General features: G+C 43.8%; 1 protein-coding gene across 1 annotated transcript in view; it reads left to right on the forward strand.

Annotated features, from left to right (window-relative positions):
- Positions 1–1,274: 1,274 nt before the first annotated feature.
- Positions 1,275–20,740, forward strand: part of LOC135208442 (zinc finger protein 607-like) — a 143,860-nt gene continuing 124,394 nt past the window's right edge. The window contains exon 1 of the mRNA XM_064240632.1: positions 1,275–1,459. Coding sequence (XP_064096702.1) covers positions 1,275–1,459 — 185 coding nt within the window. The remainder of the gene's footprint in view (positions 1,460–20,740) is intronic.

Below are 20,740 nucleotides of genomic sequence, written 5' to 3' on the forward strand. Positions count from 1 at the left end.
AACTAATTTAAGTTATAACCCGTGTTTTAGGGCTTACAACTTCCCTCCCCTTAGGGTAAGACTGTAATTTTAGTTGATTATTATACTATTAACCTTACAAGTGTTTAACTCTTTACCTTCTTAATTTATCTGTACTGTTCCTCAAGCTTGGTGTTTAGCATTCTCTGGTACTATTTCACAGCCGACACAGGTCAAGCCCAGAAAGGGATTTTGACGAAGGAAAAATCTATTTCTGGGCAACGACCTGTGTCGCCCTGTGAAACCCCACCCTGTAGTTAGATTATCCTCACCCAGCTTACCCCAAGCTTGGAGGCTATCTTCAGGAATGACGTCTCAGGCGTCGGAGGCGCTCACGGTAGTAGTAGACCGGGACAAAAGCTGTAGCCCACTGCTCCTCGTAGTTCGGGGTTTTGTCGAAGGAAGAAGCTAAATGGCAAGGGACCTCTGGTAGTGATTCCACTCGCTCCTTACTATACCTGACACTTCTATAAGAAGGTGAGCGAGCCATTTATCTTGGCATTATATTGTTTCTTTTTTCTCTAGGATGAATAGCAATATTTATTCCTCAGAAATAGTATCAAAGGAACCATTTCACAGGGCGACACAGGTCGTTGCCCAGAAATAGATTTTTCCTTCGTCAAAATCCCTTTGTTATGATACAATAAAGTTTTGTACATACTTACCTGGCAGATATATACAATTAAATGGCCCACCCAGCCTCCCCTCAGGAGACAGGTGGAAGAGAAAATCTGATTAGAAAACGGGAATGGTTCCTATTGCTGCCACCCAGCGGCAGGGCGGTAGATCACCTGACCTACCTGTAGAGTGTGCCGCGAAATTCGAATTTCTGTTGGGAACGACGGAGTCTATAGCTAAGTATATATCTGCCAGGTAAGTATGTACAAAACTTTATTGTATCATAATAATATCATTTTAACTTGTATATTAAGTGCATTTGTTGCTAAATATTGTATAGTGTGAAATTTTGAATTGTATTTGATTTTGTAAGCTTAACTAAACTTATATATGAACTTCATGGTAAATTATAAGTAGAAGCCCTATTAAGTGTGATTTATCTCTTCCATTTTCTAAGCTCAGTATAGTTGTAGTATTTGGTGAAAAATACATATTTATACAGCCCCTATTTTTGAGTCAAAAGTTCCCAGGTCAGAATACTCATGCTGTAAACTCTGCTGTCAAGGAAATTTTTGGTGATTTCTTCCTTGTTTTGTATTTTGTTCAAATAATTTTGATACTTTATATACTTCAGAAAGATGTCAGACATAGAAGACTTCAGCTCTCAAATTGATAACCTAGAAGAGGATGATCTTGTGTATTTAGACTGCTATCTAGATACTGTCTACAATGTTAGCCCTGATTTAACAAGTATTTGGTCGCCATTGTCACAAGAATCGAATGAATGTTCCTCTGAAACTTGCTCCTTGCAGCCTACACAGAGGTAGGTGTACTTTAATTTCATGTACGGTAATTGGTTTGTCAAAAAAGTAGAATAAATTTAATTTGTAACGTTAAATATTAATGGAAATTGAAGTCATGATTGGGCTGAACTACTTGTATAAAAATCTCTAAAGCTGGATTTCAAATTTGTTGTGTTATGTAAGAATTACCTATATTATTCATGTATTAAAGCAAGTTATTTTTACTATGATTTTTGCTTTAGCTCCAAAACTCATTACTTTACAATTGCCTTCAAGTGTGTTGGCTCCCTTTCCAGGTAAGCTCAATGAAAGTAGGTAGCCTACTTGCTGTCTGCCCATCTGGGTTCTGGAGACCATCTATTAGCAATAAATGGTTTTAGTAGTGTCTGACAGTTTGAAAAAATATGTTGACTTTCCCTCTAAAACTTGACCATCTCTTTTTTTCACCATTTCAGCCTATATGTATTAGTCTTCATTTCTGTATCTTTGAGATTATTTTACTTTAGTTATTACTGCTGCTGCTGTTCACAGAAGTCTCCTTTTTATTTTGAACAGCAATTTGTTTTCCTTTTATTCTTTAGTTAGAAAGTAGATTTAGCAGCTCATTAATGTTTTGATTGGAGAAATCAACTAACCTTTATTACTGTGCTTTGGAGTGCACTTTTGTTTATGTTATGATCATGTCAGTAATGGCAATTGTGTTTTATGGGATTTTCTTGAATATCCTTAAAGTGTTTATAATTTTGTTCATGAAACTTACCTGTCAGATATATATATAGCTGTATTTTCTGAAGTCCGACAGAATTTTAAAAACTTACGACACACGCAGTGGGAGTCAGGTGGTTAGTACCCATTCCCGCCGCTGGGAGGCGGTATCAGGAATCATTCCCATTTTCTATTCATAATTTTTTCTGTCGCCGGTGCTGGAAACACCTGTTCCAGTACCTCCGTCTTAGATTTTGGAAACTTCATTGCCGCTAAGTATCCTATTGTCTTTTAATTTATTTACTTGGATTTGTGGCTAGACATACGCTATCTTAAATTGATTTGAATTTGATTCATTTTTGCATAAGATATCTGAATCTAGTTAGGCTAGTTTCAGAGGTGTGTCTGCAAAGATAGGGTGTGGCTACCGAAAGCTTCGGTAGATCCGCACTTGGTATGCACGAGGGGTATGAGTCTTGCTTCTTGGTTGAGATTTGTCATGTGAGGAGTGTGAGACTGTCTATTCCGTAAGGAAGACGTATGATTCGTATGTACGCAATTAATCAGTAAACATGTCTAATTCCGTAAGGAAAACGTATGATTCGTATGTACGCAATTAATCAGTAAACAAAAGTCAGGGTAGTGAACCTGCTAACCTTCCTGTAGACTTTTTTTTTGCCTAACCCTGTAGTATGGCCTACGGGTTATGAATTTGTCTGCGAGAGGTGATCGCTCTCCTTCATTGTTGTGAAGAGTGCTACTTCTGTTATTGTTTCTCATAACCCTGTAATGTTGCCTTCGGGCCCTAAACAGTGTCTGTAGAGGTTATTGCCCTTTCTCTAATACTCTTTCGATTCGTATCTTAGAATCGAAAGTGCTTGCTTTAGAGAGCAATAGCGAAGTGGCTAAGTGCAGTGACAGTGCCCCTTGTGTAGTGGAGGGTGCGTCAGATCGGCCTTATTTCGCCTCTAGGCCGGGACCTCTGCTTGACTCCCAGGACCCGGGGAGAGAGCATGTCGAAAAGCCGAAGGAGGGTTACGAGGAACCCCCACCGATCTGGCTGTCCTTCGGCAGTTTCTGATGAAAATCCCCAGACTGCCTAAGTGCGTGCACGTGCACGAATCCTGAAGGATTGCTTCTCGTCCTCCGAAGCGTCCTCCCCCGCGCAGGGGTTGGAGCTTTCGGAAGGACTCGCGCCCTCTAAATAGAAGCTTTGTAGAGGAGGACGCTTCACGCTCTCTCTCTCTCTTCGTTATGCGTTCCAGTGAGAAGTAAGAAGGCGAACGTCGCCTGATCACGTGTACGTCTTTCCACCGAGAAATATGAAATGGAAGTCTTAGTAGCAGGACGCGAACGCTTTTGAGAGCGGACGTCCGAGTTTTGTTACTGTGAGAATAAGAAGGCGTTCCCTCGCCAGTCGCCCCTCGTTATTCTCGCACGATCGACCCTTCTCCTGAGACTGTTTCGTGCAGTCGGATTTCTCTCCGAGATGTATCTCGCTTGTTTTGACGCCTGTCAGGAGCGTGACGCTTTCTGCACGCTTCTTTTGACGCTCGGCTTGGACGGGACGTTCGGATGGACGCCAGGCGCGCGCGGGTGCACGCCAAGCGCGCACCAGGGACCCGAGCACTGCGGCGGCCCAGCGGAGCCGAGCGTGCTCGCTGGCCAGTGGACGCCCGAGCGTGCTCACTGCTCGCCATGGACGCCGAGCGCGCCGCTGCTCGCTCAGGCCGCGCAGGCGCCAGGCGCCAGGCTGTGTCGTTCTGGCTGAACGTTTCTATTGAACTCTTCAAGCTCTTGTTTACGATTTGGGCCTCAAGAATTTTTACCTCTACCTTCGGTGATACCTTATACCTCACATGCAAAGAATGTGAAGTAAGCAGTGCTTCGGAGGAAGCTTAAAGTGAACAGACAACTTCGTCTTCGAACCCAGCAAGACCTCGGGTTTCGTGAATTCAAGAGATCTCTGTCAATATTTTATTGCTTTTCGCAAAGGTGGATGGAGTTAAGGAAAGCTCTAGGGAAGATCTCGTTTTCTCTACCGCAGTCAAGACTTTGCGATAAGGCAGTTACGGTTAGGTAAAGGCTCGATGTCCTGCACGTCAGGACTCTCGGCAATGTTCAGTAGGATTCTTGCAAAGGTACTCATCAAAAGGACGCTCTTCAGGAAAGCGCAAGATAGGACTTCTTTTGCCATACTGCCAATTAAATTTTAAGCTTTAGCAGGCTTTAGTTGTGATACGGGAGAGGAAGCTGGTTGGAGAATTTCTTCCTCTTCCCAGGATAATTTTGCAGCTAGCCCATCTGAAAGGGTTTTTCAGATGATAGGTTTTGTTAGTTTCTAGTCGGGACTACGCTGCCGAATTGAACATCGTCGTTCACCCTGCCGTAAGCCTAGTCTCTTAACAGGATTCTTGCCCCTTCCCTCTTTTGAGACGGGAATCGGAAAAATAAAATGCTCGACTTCCTGGATTACGTTTTTGTCAATTCAGTGACTTTCCCCCATTGACAATATACTATCGTTTTGTCAAGTAAGTGGGTATCCCCTCATTGACACAAAATATCTCTTTGTCCCGTCAAATGATTAGTTCTCATTGACAAACATCTCATTAACTTGATATTGCGTAAGCGAATAAGCTCTTATTGACAAGATTCGGAAGAGCTCTCATTCGTCATTCGCAGACGCGTACAAGAAATAGACTTGTAGACTACGTCAATGAACGCTTATGTCCAATAACATAAGAAGCTTGAGCTGACTGCTTCGATTCTCTTAAGTTTTGTTCATGAAACTTGCCTGTCAGATATGTATGTAGCTGTATTTCCGAATTCAGCTATATATATATATATATATATCTGCCAGGTAAGTATGAACAAACTTTATTGTATCATAACAATATCATTTTGCTTTGCGTATTTTATTTCTGGTTGGTTCAAGTCATATACGCTTGCTGTAGTTACCTCTTCGAATGGCAACCGAGAGGTCTATTGTCTATTTTAAGGACATTTAATCGTTACTCCCTGCAGCCTTCCAGGAGTTTCCGATTTATCTTTTACCGTTGTATGGTAGTGTTCTGACGACACAAACGCATCTATATATTTAGCGTTTTCTGTTTTGCCTAAATATACCAGCTTGAGAGTCTATCTGCTCAAAAAAATAACGGACCTATTTCTTCGTAGAATAGGGTAGCTGGCAACCCAGACATAAAGTTAAGAGACGACATTCGTAAGCTGTGGCTGCTGGCTGTCACGCTGTCTCTGTCCTCCGTCCAACTGAGCCACCAGTAACAGATCGTGCACTGTCATGCGCGGTAGGTTACGTCTGCTCTCTCTTGCGGGATTGACTGACTACCGTATCTCTGTGCTGGCGGTTACGTCTCTCCTGGCGGGATTGAACTGACTAACTGTATCTCTGTCCTACAATCACGGACTTTAGCCTAAGATTGAAGGATTTCTTACGTGAATGAATAAACGTTGCATTCGTTTTGCCTTACTATGTTCAACAGAGTTATCTCTTAATCCTTTCGGTGCTCGTTACCGCACGGTATAGAACTACGAGTCTACCGCAACATTGCACTTTTATATGCTCTCCTGCTTAGGCAAAGCGCAGCCTATTAGGGAAGTAAGCATACTCGGGGAGGGAATGGATGAGCTTGCTGGGGACCATTTCCTTCCTGAAGAAGTTTTGTTTCCCCGAATAGACTGCAATTAAGATCACAGTTTTTTTCCGACCGTGGAAACTGAAATATTATTCAAGATCTAGGAATGATTCTGAACATCTCTCAGTGCGTCTATCACCTGAGGTGATAGAAAGAAGGTGCCGGATATCTGGATAGGGTTTCAAATGTCCTGGATCTTAATCTGAAAGAAGTAAAGCGATTCGGTAGTCCCTCCAGTCCTCGAAACGAGTTTTTGGGAACAGTGGTCCAGATCACTCTGATATTCCACAGCTCTCTCATATCTTAAGAAGTATCTTCTCTCGGTCCCTGTTCGAGTTTACGAGAAAGAGCCTATTATAACAACAGGCGTAGAATGTAACGATCCTCTAGAGGTTCGTTACAGGATTGCAAAAGTTCCGTACGAAATCGTCTCGATCGACGGCAGCAACTATTGACTTCCGAGTGGAATATTTCTTTAGAAGTAAGTTGAGAGTTGTGGAGACTTTAGGGACGCCCTTTCATTCTCTCTCTTCGATATGTTGAGGACGAAGAGGCTTCTTCTTCTCTGCTCCCTTATTCTCGATCCGGGATCGGTACCATTAAAACGCCATCCTATGATATTGAACGGGGGGATGGATGTTTAGTCTTTTTTCCCCTTTTTCAATCGCTTAGGAAATGTAATAAGAGGATTTATGACGTCACAGGGAGCGACAATGACGCTGATCGCCCCATGTTGGCCTTCAGGATCCTGGATTCACAGAGGTCACATACTTCCTAGTTCACTTTACCAAGGACCTTTTCCGAGAGAGTCGGTCTACTCTAACTCGAAAGGTACCTATAACCTCTCCGCTCTGAGTCTGACTACGTTCAGACTATCGAGATGTTGACAGGAATAAGATTACCGTCTTCCTGTTCCGTCTGAAGAATGGGATAAGGCTGGCAGTCACAACTATTAAAGAATACGCAAATATGTTGTTGACGGCCTTTGGGCTCAGAGATTTGCGTCTGTCAAACAACAAAGCCCTTCACGATCTTTGAGTTCTAGAAATCTCGAAACTCGCTCACCATCTACTTTTTGTCTCACCTGTTTTTCTCGGAGTCGACACTCGTGCGAGATCAGGAGACATATAGTAGCCCTGAGTTTCTTGTTGACGAAGTCGGGTTGCGTTTATACACCCCCGATGATCGTTTAAACATGAGACCAGGTTGGACTGTCAGGCATTCGTCCTTCGGGACTGAATCGCCTTTTTGCTCCTCGCTCCTTTCTCCTGGCACCAGAAGCTCGAGTCAGGAGTGGCTCAGGAGTTGATTCGCTAACGACGTTGGGTTGCGTTGATACACCCCCAAGGTTTTGCTTAGCTTGAATCGCCCAGGCAGTCCAAACACTCATCCTTCAGCGAAGAATAGTGCCTTATGGTCTTCAGGTACAGCCTTGCTGTCCTTGATTCGTCTGACTGGTCACTGGTCGGTCACCTGACGTTAGTACAGACGGACTGACTGTGCATGTCCAGATCGAAGCTTTCAATATGGAACTTAGACATAGTCTGAAGTTCTTGATGTCAAAGCATTCGAACATCTCCTACGCTGTTAACTTCTTGCATGTGATCAGGAAGGCAATTTTTTCTAACCACCCTAGATACGACAAAGAGGGTTAGTGAGAGTTTTAAGCCATCGTCACAAGTTTTGGCTTTAGAGAACGACAAGGCGGTGTGCTCTCTAAGCTTTTCGTTATGGCCTAAGAATGGAAACCCGTTTTGTCCTTGGGCCAGGAGCTTGGAAGCAAGGATGGCACAAGTTAGTGGGCAGGAGCCAGAGAGAGTCCTGTGCCCTGTCAGGTCTCTCAAGTTTTATCTACATAAAAATCAGAAAGTCGAAGTCGTACGGACAATCTGCAGTGTTCCGAAAAGACCAGACTTGCCCATATCGAAGAACACCCTGGCTTTATTGTTAAGGAGGTCTTTCAAAAAAGCTCTTCTTTGTTTGTTTGTTTGCACAAAGATTTGAAATCTTTGGATTTGAATGCTCACGAGGTGAGGGCGCGGCCTCGGAAGCATTTCAACAGAGCATGGCACTCAGCAAACATCCTGAGTACCATGTTTTAGCGAAGCAACTCTGTGTTCAATTCACACTCCCTGCGAGATGTGAAGATGGCATATGAGATCTGCTGCTCGCTAGGGCCATACGTGTCTGCAGACACAATTCTTGGGGGCAAGAAGTACCACTCATCCTATCCTGTAGAAAATGGTTAGGAAGAGCTCTTAATTTAGTAGTTGAGTCGCCGACAACGGTGACTTCTTAACTCTTAAGCCTTAGTTAACAACACTTAACTTTGGCTAGGTGGGTCAGGTGGTGATATATATTTTTATATATATTTATTTACTTCTTAGCCCTCATGGTATGGTCAATATGGTCTAGTCACGTCGTGGTCTCGCCCCTGTTGACAGATCATCTGGAGTGACAGCTATATAGGTCTCTACCGTCGCTGGCAACTCTAGTAGCACAAGCAGACTTATGCGGCAGTAACCACGAAGTCAGCTATGCTAACAGGTAAGGAATCAAGATATCAATTATCTGCATATATATGTTTCCTAAAATCTTCTATTCTGTCTACTCCCACACAAAGGTGGGATTCAGCTATATATATATCTGACAGGTAAGTTCATGAAACAAAATGATATTGTAATGATACAATTAAGTTTGTTCATACTTACCTGGCAGATATATATAATCAAGTACCCACCCACCTCCCTCAGGAGACAGTGGAAATAAAAATTATGAATAGAAAATGGGAATGATTCCTGATACCGCGCCTCCAGCGGCGGGAATGGGTACTAACCACCTGACTCCCACTGCGTGTGTCGTAAGTTTTTAAAATTCTGTCGGACTTCAGAAAATACAGCTATATATATATCTGCCAGGTAAGTATGAACAAACTTAATTGTATCATTACAATATCATTTTCCTTATTTGAAGTAATTCCATATTACTTGTAGTGTGTTCTTGGCTTGGTACTGTAATTGCAATACTCATACATGCTAAATGTATGAGTATTGCAAGCGAGATTTTTTCAAAGTACTTAGACTTTCTAGAAATTTTGTGACAGATTTATGATTCAGTAGTATTTTATTTTGAGGTCTTGCCCTCATAAAAGTATTACAATGGTTCAACTAGAGCATTGATACCTCTCACGGCCATTGCAATAATTTCATGTCTACTTGAGTATCCCAACAGCTCAGTAAGGGCTTGTCCTCTGCTTTGATGTATATCTTTAAACACCTGCTGAATTAGGTTTGTCTGCTGATTCAGTTTGTATGGCCTCTACCTCCTGAATGGGCACATTGAAGAACTACTTTTGGCAAAATTTGCTCAATTTGCCTCCCCTTTCAAAGAGAAGGGTTCATTCTTCAGCTCCTCTTTGGAAGGCCTATACAGACTCTGAGATACATGTTGGACCACACCACTAACCATTTCAGACCCAATGTGGCAATGTTTCTCGGGAATATCTTCAAGGTTATTAGTTGGACAGTTACGACATTCTAACAATATTTACAGCACCCCACTGTAATTTATAATGTAGGAGTTAGTCAAATTGATATACATTTTAGTGTACTCACATGATTTTAAGTTGTAGTCAGTAAGAACCCAAACAACCTGAGCAAAGGTTCAGATAAGTCAACTTACACCCCCCCCCCCCTTCATCAGTTCCCTCCCTCCCCCACCAACAAGCTCCCCCCACCCCTCCCCCTCGCACACCCATTCTTCTATTACCTCTCCCCCCGTCCCACTCCCTCTTCTTCACCTTCCAATTCTCCCATCCCTTCTCTCTCTTTCTCTGAAAAGATGAGCTAAGGATGATTCCCATTCTCTAGTGCCTCCTAAAATGTTCAGTGAACCGTCACAAGATCAGAATCTGTCATGTAGTTTTTGCGATAGTCCCAAATGTTTCTCCCAGAAAAATCCAGTTTTAGAAGAACAGTTTCCATCATCTAAGCATTCTTCCTCTTGGAAACACTTTCCTTGTCAAGGAAATTGTCTGTTGAGCACCCAGCTGACTCTCCTACCCAGCTTTCCAGTTTCCAAGCCTCTACTGGATTAGACCCTTCATTACTGACAATTCAGTGCCAGCAGGACAACATCTTGGGTTTGGTTAAGAAAACTCTGTTGCCTTCTTAACTCCCTGCAGATATGTCTCTGGTTTCTTTAGAAGAGGATGAGGAGTTGGACCAGAGCACCCCTCCTCCTGCTTATGCTTCATTACTTCTTTATTTTCTAGTGACTTTCCCAGACTACTTCTCGCTGGTGACCCCACCTTCACCTGCTTTGACTAACCTGATGGATAATCAGATGGTGGGCTATACAAGACTCCCAAAAATGGTGCTTTCTTCATCTGCTAAGAAGACTTAAAGAGAAGTGGATGGGTGGCTCTCAGAGAAGTGAGAGCAGGGAAGAGCCAACTTTAGTTTTCCTCTTTCCAGGCTTTCTTGTAGGAGATGTCTGTCCAGTGTGACAGGGGAAGCTCCTTCCCTGGGGGTGTCTGCCTCCTCCCAGGGGGACTTCTCCAGCCTGATAGATTGCTCATGGAGGGCCGCCTTCTCCTCTGCTAAGATCATTTGTTGGAGAACCTTTTCAATCTTTGAAGTTATGAGCTTCTTAGACTGGATGGTAGGAGCACTGGCACATAAAGCTAAGATTGCCTTTCTTTTGCAGAGGATATCATCTCCGATTTTATAGGAGTTATATCCTGTCTCGACATGGGCATAAAGGATCGGTCTCAGGAATTAGCTTCCCCATTTTGCTAGGAATTCTAAAGAAGAGAGAACTTTGGTGTTCATATACTACAAAAGAATTGACCCATTCACAGAAGTTCGCCCTTCTCTTTTCTTCGCTGGATTGATAACACCTGTTTCCCCAGGCAATGGTGCTCCAGATTGCTTCTGATCAGAAAAAATTTAGTCAAGATCTCCTTGCCCAGTCTGCAAGATACCCTAGAGAGGCACCTTCTTTTGGTGTCCATATGACCTGTCATCTACAATCACAGCCTTTTCGAGGTAGAGGTAAACAAAGGGGATTCTTCAGATCTTGAGGAAATGTCCATTTTACCACTCAAGCAAACCTCTGTACTCTGGTGGGAGTGAGGCTCCTCCACTTTTGGGAGTCATGGGAAGAATAAGGGGCAGAACCTTGGATTATACATGTTTTAAGAGAGGGATATTCAATTCCGTTCAAGTGAAAGCCTCCCTTGACCAGCTTGCCAGTAACTTTGACACCCTATTTGGTAGGATCTGAGGTTCTTGGCCCTCTCCCAGTAAGTTCATCCCTTCTTGAAAAGACAGCTATCGAAATAGTAGAGAACACTCACTCTCTCGGATTTTACAATTGACTTTTCGTAGTCTCAAAGGCCTGGAGGGGCCTGGAGGCCAGTTATGGATAAAAGTGCATTGAATTTGTTTATCCAAAACAAATTCAAAATGGAAACAAGCCAGACCATATTATCTTCCATTCACCAGGGAGATTGGAGGATCTCAATTGACATGAGAGATGCTTACTTCCATGTCCCAGTCCACCCAAACTCAAGGAGGTTTCTAAGGTTCATGTAACAGAACAGGATACATATAGCAATTCAGAGCCCTTTGCTTCAGTCTGCCCACGGCTCCCCAGGTTTTCACACGTATTCTAGCTCCCATTGCGAAGTGGCTATACCTGGTAGGGATATATATTTAGCTCTATCTGGATGATTGGCTTATTAGCACCCAATTGAAGGAACAATGGACGGAGGACCTTTGAAAGACCCTGCTTCTAGCCCAAGACCTGGGCCTTTTAGCAAATCTTCAGAAATTGCAAATATACATAGTTCCTTATCAGGAAATAGTTCCTTATCAGGAAATAGTATATTTGGGAATGAGGATAAACTCTCTGACTTTTCAGGGTTTTTACCCCCCCCCCCCCCCCCCCCCCCCCCCCCGCCCCCCCCCCCCCCCCACGCCCCACCCCGCCGGATCGGTTCATGTCTTCAGAAAATAGAAAAATGTCTCCCCCTTCAGTCCTGCTCTGCAAATGATTGGATGAGCTTACTGGGGATGCTCTCATTCATGGAACAGATTGTTTCCCCGAGAAGGCTACACATGAGGAACCTGCAATTCTCTCGGGATCAGTTGGGACAGAAAGAAACACCAAGACTCATTTGTGTTCCCAATTACTCTAGATTTAAAGAGGACCTGCTTTGGTGGAGGTCAAGAGAAAGACTGTCGGAAGGGAAGTCACTCTTCCCTCTGAGCCCCGACCTAGTGTTTTTTATTCAGACGCCTCTGACCTAGGTTGGTGTTCAGTGAAACATCCATCACATATGCTTTCCACAAATGCTCTAGCATTTTTTTCTGAAAAGCTTAATCTCAGATGTCCACTCTCAGATCAAGGAGGAGTCCCTAAGCTTGGTGTCAGATCAAGGAGTCCCTAAGCTTGGTGTCAGATCAAGGAGGAGTCCCTAAGCTTGGTGAAAGCAAAAGCACTGCCTTTAAGCATAATCATCTCTTTCCTCGATCATTCAGGCAACATAATGGAAGTGCAAGTCTGTGTTTGCGTCCTATTGCTTGCGCAAAGTTGAAACCTTTTACAAAAATTGCAGTACATACCTTGGTGTACATTTTCAGTTGCTGGCATGGTCTTGGGGAAGGGAGTATAGGACATTTATCTTCCATCCTTTTTTTTACGCCCTGGTTTTCGTAGACTTTTTCTGACAAAATTTTGTCTCAGGTTTCGTACGTTTCCTTGATATCGAACACTCGGGAATGCTTCTTCTGGGCCCACTGCATGACTAGCCCCTGTACCAGTGCCCAAACAAAGCATCCTGTGTTCTCTCGTGACCAATTCTGCTTTTGTGGTCATTGTTTTCTGTGCTTTTTTATTCGAATACCACTGCTAGATAAGCCATCATGGGGCCAAAGAAAGTTCCAAATGCCAGCCCTTCTGTGAAAATGGCAAGAAACACTAAAGAATTTAAGAAAGAACATGTAGCAAAGTGTTGGATGGTGTTGCATACTGATCACATAAGAAAATACATACAAGTACTGCTGTTAGTGAATTTAAGGCCAGCAGGTGCTGGTATGAAAAATTCAGAAAGCAAACAGGCAAACATAATATGCCTACTTTAGTGATTTAGGACATGTTTACAAAGTGGAGTGATGTAAAATATTTTGTGGAGAATTATCATCCCAACAAAGACGTTGTAATCTGTCTCCAACATCTTTAATGACAATACCGCGTTCCACTTTAGGCAAATTTTAAAGAGACGGCAAAAACAAATGTCTCTGGATAGTTTTGTTATGCGACAAGGGTCCAGTGACTCAAGCTGGTCCTAGTGCTAGTAAAAATCAAATAGGGGAGGTAACCCCCAGATAGTGCCAGTAAAAATCAAAGAGGGGAGGTAACCCCAGATAGTGCCAGTAAAAATCAAAGAGGGGAGGCAACCCCAGATAGTGCCAGTAAAAAACGAAGAGGAGACGTAACCCCAGATAGGTACTTGATACCTGAAATATTTCTGGAGGGGGAGTCCCCTTCTAAACAATAACCTCTCTCCTTCCTCCTCCCCTTCTCTCCGTACGCTAACAAGAGTCTTCCATAAAGGTAAGAGTGATGTTAAATGTTCATTATTCATTTCATTATTCATTTATATTTATTTCTCATTGTTACATTGGATATGTACGAAAACTGAGGTTCCACTGTATATATTTAAAACCTTATTTTATTATAAAAATATCATGTTATGACAGAAATAAAACTATTTGTCTCCACCATCCCAGTATATGATAGTGCCACAAAGGAATGAGCAATATTTTTCCTCCCTTAAGAAAGGAAAAAGCTCCAATTGGACATGGTTACACAGCAATTTGGGACCCCTATGAGAAAAATCTCATGACAGCCATGGCTGAACTTTATGCTATACTCACCCTAATTAAAGAGCTTCCAGTGTTTTCCAGAACAATGTTCACTACAGTAGCCAAAGCACTTATGTGGACCCCATTTGGAGCACTCACAACTTTCTGGAGTGCTGCATTAAGGCTTGGAAGGAAGCATTGGTGGGCTTCAATATTACATTCTCCAATGTACCTTCCCAATTGCTTTATTTCCCTATCTGTTGGGAGTTTTGGGACCCTTTTTTGAAGTCTCTTGTTGCACAACTCATTGAATGAGGTGCAACAGAATTGCAATATATACTGTTCTTGAAAAAGGAGAATCTGGGAAACAACCCTTGAGAGTTTCCTCTTCCTTGGCCTTAGAAAGCTTGGTGTGAATCAGCTGTACAAGCCTATAGTAACCACAAAAGGAACCCTCCAACAGAAGAAAGGACAACAACAGCATCAGCACCCCTTTCAAAGCAAACCAGACATTCCTAATAGGGGAAAAAAATCAACTCCTGGACTGCATATTACAAGGAAGGGAAGAGGTGGAGCCCCTTAGGACTTGCATGGTTGGGGTTGTCTTCTACTACATAACATGCAGTGGAAGTCCTTCTCTTGTAGGAAACAGTATAATTCACAAAGGCTATAGTAGAGATGGTCTCACCCTTCCCCTTCTCTAAAGTAGTTTTCCCAAAAACCAGAACCCCTTTTAAACCCTTAAGAGCTGGGACCAAAAAATCAGTATGCAGCACCACATGCTGGGTGAACTTTGAGATTGGCTAATTAAAAGAAAACACCTAAATGGAAAGAGACAGATATGCAAATGCACAAGGTTTAAGAAAAATAATTTAAAATATTTTTCCTACCTTCTACAAGAAGTTGAAAATGACTATTTACAACCCCTTGTGGGCGCCTCTTTACAAAACAAATTTTACCAAGTAATCTATTATATATAATGGCAATGTGTATGTATGTATGTATGATTGGTATGGGCGCTCTGGCTGTCGGTCTCACAGGACTGAGATTCGGAACAGAGATGGGTTTCCACCCTGGGAAGGTCGAGACCTATGTTCGGGAGCCCAGACTCCCCAAAATTTATACAGAAGTGGATTACTACTACGCCATGCTCCTAGAAACCAGGTCACATCCATACAACTGGACTATAAATACAGATCTCTTGCAGTCAAATTATTGATTAGTTATGGCAGAAATCATTTTTATTACTTTTTTTATTTACTTATATATTTTTTCTCAATTTTCAGGCTATACCAACTAAATTCCAGACATTTCATTATGTTCTGAATTAACATACTCTTTTTGAGGCTTTCTTTGAATCAAGAATTTGATTGCTTATAGTTTCCAATTTTTATCTTCCGATGCTAAATTCAAAATTTCCTTGTACTACATTGAAACCATTTCTAATTTTCCATCAGTGATGTTTTACTACTAACTCTTTTTTCATAAAATGCCTCACTTCCAATGGTTCCTTTTGTGTTGTTTCACGCCTGTTTTTTTCTTATTATAGCATATATATATATATATATATATATATATATATATATATATATATATATATATATATATATATATATATATATATATATATATATACATATATATATATATATGTACATATATACAGTGGTCCCCCCCGTATTCGCGGCGGATGTGTACCAGACTTCCCCGTGAATAGTTAGAACCCGCGAATATTTGGAATCCCTATAAAAAATGCCAAGGACAGCCAATTTTGTTTGTTAAAACTCAAGAAAAACCGCTAAAAAATTTTCTTTTTTGCACATGCAACTTTCCCCTGCAGATATACACTTAGTTATAGTCTCCGACGTCCCCGACAGAATTTCAAATTTCGCGCACATGCTACAGGTAGGTCAGATGATCTACCCTCCTGCCGCTGGGTGTGGGACTAGGAACCATTCCCGTTTTCTTATCAGATTTTCTCTGTCGCCGGTTCCAGCAACACCTGTTGTTAGTTCCTCCTGATTTGATTTTCGTTTTTCGCTTGCCGTGGATCTTCTTGGACTGTCTTTTGGTGACGTATTGGATCGTTGGCTTGGCATACGTTTTTGTGGATTGTTCTTAGGATTTTACTTTTTGATTACTCTAAAATGTCTGACTTTGGAACTGTATTTAGAGTGTGGGTGATGGATGACTGTAAGGTGAGACTACCGAAGGGTTCGGTAGATCCTCACATTGTATGCATGAGGTGTAGGGGTAATGAATGTTCGATTAATAATCCTTGTGCTGAATGTGAGGGTTTGAATGAGGAAGGATGGAAGTCTCTATCTTCGTATTTGAGGAAGTTAGAGAAGGACAGGGTTAGGAAGGCTTCGTTTAGAAGCTCCAGTAGGTCTCGTACTAACAAGATAGTCGAGGGTACTTAGAGGTCCGTGCCCCCATATGGATGAGGCGATCAGCTTGTTCGGTTCATGGCGGATAGTGGCTTCCGCCAGAACATGCTTCCGACAGTTACGCCGAGCTACCATGAAATCATACAAGTCACATTGCATTGTATGCAGTAGTGACTTGGCCATGATTTTAAATAGCGTCTCTTGTCCGTAGATAAGAGACGCCATCTCAATCATTGTCAGCGAACTGAGGGACCTACTGAGCCTCATCCTGGCGTCGTATTCAGCTTGAATCAGGGCTTCTGATAGTCTAGGCAACCTCTCGCTGGACAGCGTGTTATCGCAGTCTGGCTTGAGTTTGCCTACTGAAAAGGTGGCAGGAGCATCCGAGTAGTACTCAGCTGACCCGGGGAGCAGAAGGGAAGTCGGATCCGTCTCCCGGAGCTGAGGCATAGGCTCGTCTTTCAGGACTGCCTGGACTGTTGCCTCTATCACTTTGGAGATGAATGGCAACGGAGTGTCCTCGTTTACAGTGAAAATTGTAAACGGGCTCTTGAATGCAGTAACTTTTTGTTTACGCATTCCCCTTCATCTAGGTTCCAGCGCCAAGCTTGTTGAGCTTGGTTCTGGGAGAGGATTACTGTTTCCTTCGGGACTTTATCCTTCCTGCTCATGGCGGTATCCGTTAAACGGACATAGCCAAAGAAAGGGGGCTGGAGTCCCTCAGGATAGAACTCGAAGTCCTCTAGCCTTCGAGTTCCACAACCCTCAATAGTTCAGCATACCCTCTGCGAAAACGGAGCTGTGCTGCTACCCTCCATGGGTTGTTTGGTTTAAATGGAGGGAGCTTGGACGAGTCCGGCATCAGCAATGCATGAGTTGCCGCGCCGGACTGTGCTTGTCCTGCTGCCATACTATCTCGGAGATCAGACATCATGTTCTCTTAGGCTACTATCCTCTCCGACAAGGATTGGATAGTTTGTCCCGATGCTTCCAGTGTAGTTGACAGCTGGGTCAACATTTCTTGGAACTTGGGACTGAGGACCAAGTCCCCAACCCATGTTTGCCCATCCGCTGCTTGATGCTATCCGAGAAAGCATCAGGGTCAAAGGAGGAAGGCTGAGCCTTCTCCTTAGGAACCTGGTCCCTCGACCCCTTTGGTGGGGGAGTGACCTTTGGGCTTGATGCCCTGGGGTTATGAGCCGGCAGCATAGTGACAAGCTTGGTTCCTGACCTCTTCGGCAGGGACTTTTGCTTAGACTTGAAGTCCGTTTTGCTTTTAACTTTAGGGACCGCCGATGAAGACTTCGGTCTGACCGACTGAAGTCTATCAGTGAACCCCTGGAAGGAAGTAGAAGTGGAAGGAGAAGAAGCCAAAGATGGACCCAAGGACAACCCTTGAGCCCCTACCAAACCTGCCTCGCTACCATTCTTACTGTTGCCCATGTCGTCTATAGCCATGGGCGTCGCGGTCCAGGTCGAGGGCTGCCACGTTTCCCCACGACTTCCTCTGTGATGCCCTCCTCCGTAGGGAGTGCGACTGCTTCCTGAATCCTGGCGATCAGAGGAGCGGCCACTTCAGGATCCACCACGGATCCCTTCTTCACGCCCTGGAAAGATAAGGGTGGCCATGTCCTGGGACAGGATGTAGGGTTGACCCTTGGCGGAGTTTCTGTCCAAAACCCGCCAACCCATGCCTTCAGGGTGGGAGGAATGCCAGCTTCCCGGACTGCCTGCGCTCCCTGTAAGCAGGGTTATTATTAATACTTAATTAACACTAGAGATAGATTTAACCTAGTATCAAAGTGTATATTACAGTTTATTGATTCTCATTGTATCATTATGAAGAGGCCGGAGTGTTACATACCTGGAGGTGGCTTCGTTAACCAAAGCGTAGCAGATAATGCAGTTCTCATGGTGCCGCCAGACCACGTAATCCTCCATGCGAACTGCACAGCCGGCATGTGCCCGGCAGACCACATGCCCACAGGGTTCTTGGAGAACGGCGTTACACCCCTCCTCCAGACAACAGATAACCTGTAAGTCAAATGATACATGAGTATTATCAACAACCTTCCGGCGTAGGTCCGTGGTTGTGTGCGGTATATTAATGCTGCCGGAGTAACTCCAGCATCAGCATATATCATGTTCGATAACATATCACCCTGTTACTACTAGCTCCGGTGCCCCGTGTACACTTATAAGAACATCCTAGGCAGATAATGGGGACTAAGAGTGGACTCCACTGCAGCTCCGGTCGCCGGAGCTATAAAATCTGACCGATTAAGTGGATTCAGCTTTCCTCCACGTGCCGGAGTGAGGGATATAACCCAAATCAGATACAGGGTGAAGAGTGAGACGTAACAGGGTGGGATGGTTAAATACCTGGCGGAGTTGGGGACTCCGCTGGGTAAATAACTGGGTATAGTAAGATAATAACTTACATTAGAAGGCGGATGTTATATTATGTGTAATAAATCATGCATGCAAAATGTAATCCCATAGATAGGCCGGAAGCCTTAACATATCCAACGAAGCATAGCTATCCCGAGTTGCGCCGGAGCTCTGAGGCCGCCGGATGCGGGGTGGGGGGGGGGAAGGGTGGGCTTCATAGATAGTGAGAGGGATACACTACTAGTGGGTCGGGGTGTGCCCACTTCCCCGCGCCTGGTGGCCAACCATGGCTCAGTCGAGCAGGGTACCCCCCCCTACACCACTAGCAGCGCAGCAGAGTATGGCAGCCTGCTCACCGAGTGTACCCCCCCCTGTGAACCCCCTTTTCCCCCTGGAAGACTTGGATGGAGCGAGTCGTCATCCACCAAGAAGGGGTGAGTGAGGGGGGGAGGGGGAACTGAGAGGGGTCGGTAGCAGGGTGGCTCGTATGCGATCGACTGGAAACACTCTCAGCCGGGTGAAATGAGCAGTGCGGTGTGAGAGGCCAGTCGATCCAAGAAGGCCTAGAGGCCAACTAGGTGCCGGCTACAAGAAAGTAACACATAACATAAATATCCTGTCCTAACATGGGGGAAAGGAGCGAAAATAATATGGAGCGAGAGAGAAAGAAATGGTCCTTGAGAAACTAGGTTAAGCGAAATCCAACGAAGAAATGCTACCCTAGAAACTCAGAGCGGCCTTAGCCTAGATGCCGTAAACGAATGATCGAGGGGCAACCGGCCAGGGTGGCTCAAGGACGGAAAGGGGCTACGAAGGAACTAGGGTCCTTTCGTAAAGGCAATCGAGACTAAGATCCTATCGTACTGATAAAACAAGGGTTGATATGACACCTCCATGCAAGAAAGGAAAGCGTACGCCACGACCGAAAGCATGCGTTCGGAAGTAGGCCTATCCCCCGTGAACGAACTAATAAAAAAATAAACACGTCCAATGGCAAATGCATCTTAAAATAAATTAATAGAGTACTGCTCAAGTGCAATCGAGAACAATTAGTATGAGAGACAATTGGTGCAAGAAAGCAGGGAATCATCACGCGGCTGGCGAGCCAAGAGAAGGCGGCGCGGGAACGCAACGCACTGTTACCGCTCACACATATAACCTAAAATAACTTGGCTTAATATGCCAAAAACCGGCTCAAAATGATCTCAAACATTAAACGCAGTACTTAACTTGGATGCAGAAGCTTGAACGATCCATGATGATAAACAAAGTGGTAAATCCAGACGAAAAAACACAGCACAAGGAAAAAAACGCGGTGGTGTGAACGATGCTATCGAAAGGAATGAAACAAAGGCGCTAGTTGTAGTAGTAGCGGGTAGCGGGGCCTGGATCGGCTCCTCTGTAGACGAGGGATATTGAGGAAGGGAGAGTCTAAATGGCGAAGGGACCTCTGGTAGTGGTTTCCACTCGCCCCAGATACCATACCGACACCTTTATTAAAGGTGAGCGAGCCAGTTTTACTCTGGCATTACTATTTAGTTTTTCCTCTGGTAATTATAGCAATATTTACCTTAGAAATGAACATTAAAGGAAGCATTTCACAGAGCGACACAGGCTGAGCCAGAAAATAGTTTGTTAACCCCAAATTGCCAAGTATCTGGTTACTACACTTACCATTTGTACTTGTAGCACAAGAGACCCTTTTATTCCTGGGTCTAGGGCACTCTTTGTACTTGGGGCACGGGGGAAGTTTGATCAAGTACTGGCTATTGCTTACCTCACTACAGCCAGACACCTGACCCTTCATCACAAATACTAAATGACTGAATACTCTTAAAGGTAACAGTGATCCCTTATAGAACTGAAACAGTCAAGAAAACAATCAGTCTAAATTCATTAAAATGGTGGTGGAGATAATCTTAATTAAAGGGCATCACTCCTGCAATTTCAAATTTAAGTATTCCCTGATTCTGATTCATTTGAGGGAAATGGCACAATTACTACTCTATTTCTGGGCTCAGTCCATGTCGCTTTGTGAAATATCCCTTAGTTCATATTTCTAAGGTAAATAATATCCCTTTAGTTCATATTCTAAGGTAAATAATACTAACATTACCAGAGAAAATAAAAGAGGGGGATGTTCAGAGTATCCTGACTCGCTCACCCTAAATAAAAAGAGGGTGTCGGTATGGTACTGAGGCGAGTGAGACCACTACCATGGACCTCTTGTCCATTTAGAATTCTCCTTCACCAAAATCCCCCCTCCTCGAGAGAGCTGGAACACAGGC

The sequence above is a fragment of the Macrobrachium nipponense genome, chromosome 11 (genome assembly GCF_015104395.2).
Source record: "Macrobrachium nipponense isolate FS-2020 chromosome 11, ASM1510439v2, whole genome shotgun sequence".
Taxonomy (NCBI): domain Eukaryota; kingdom Metazoa; phylum Arthropoda; class Malacostraca; order Decapoda; family Palaemonidae; genus Macrobrachium; species Macrobrachium nipponense.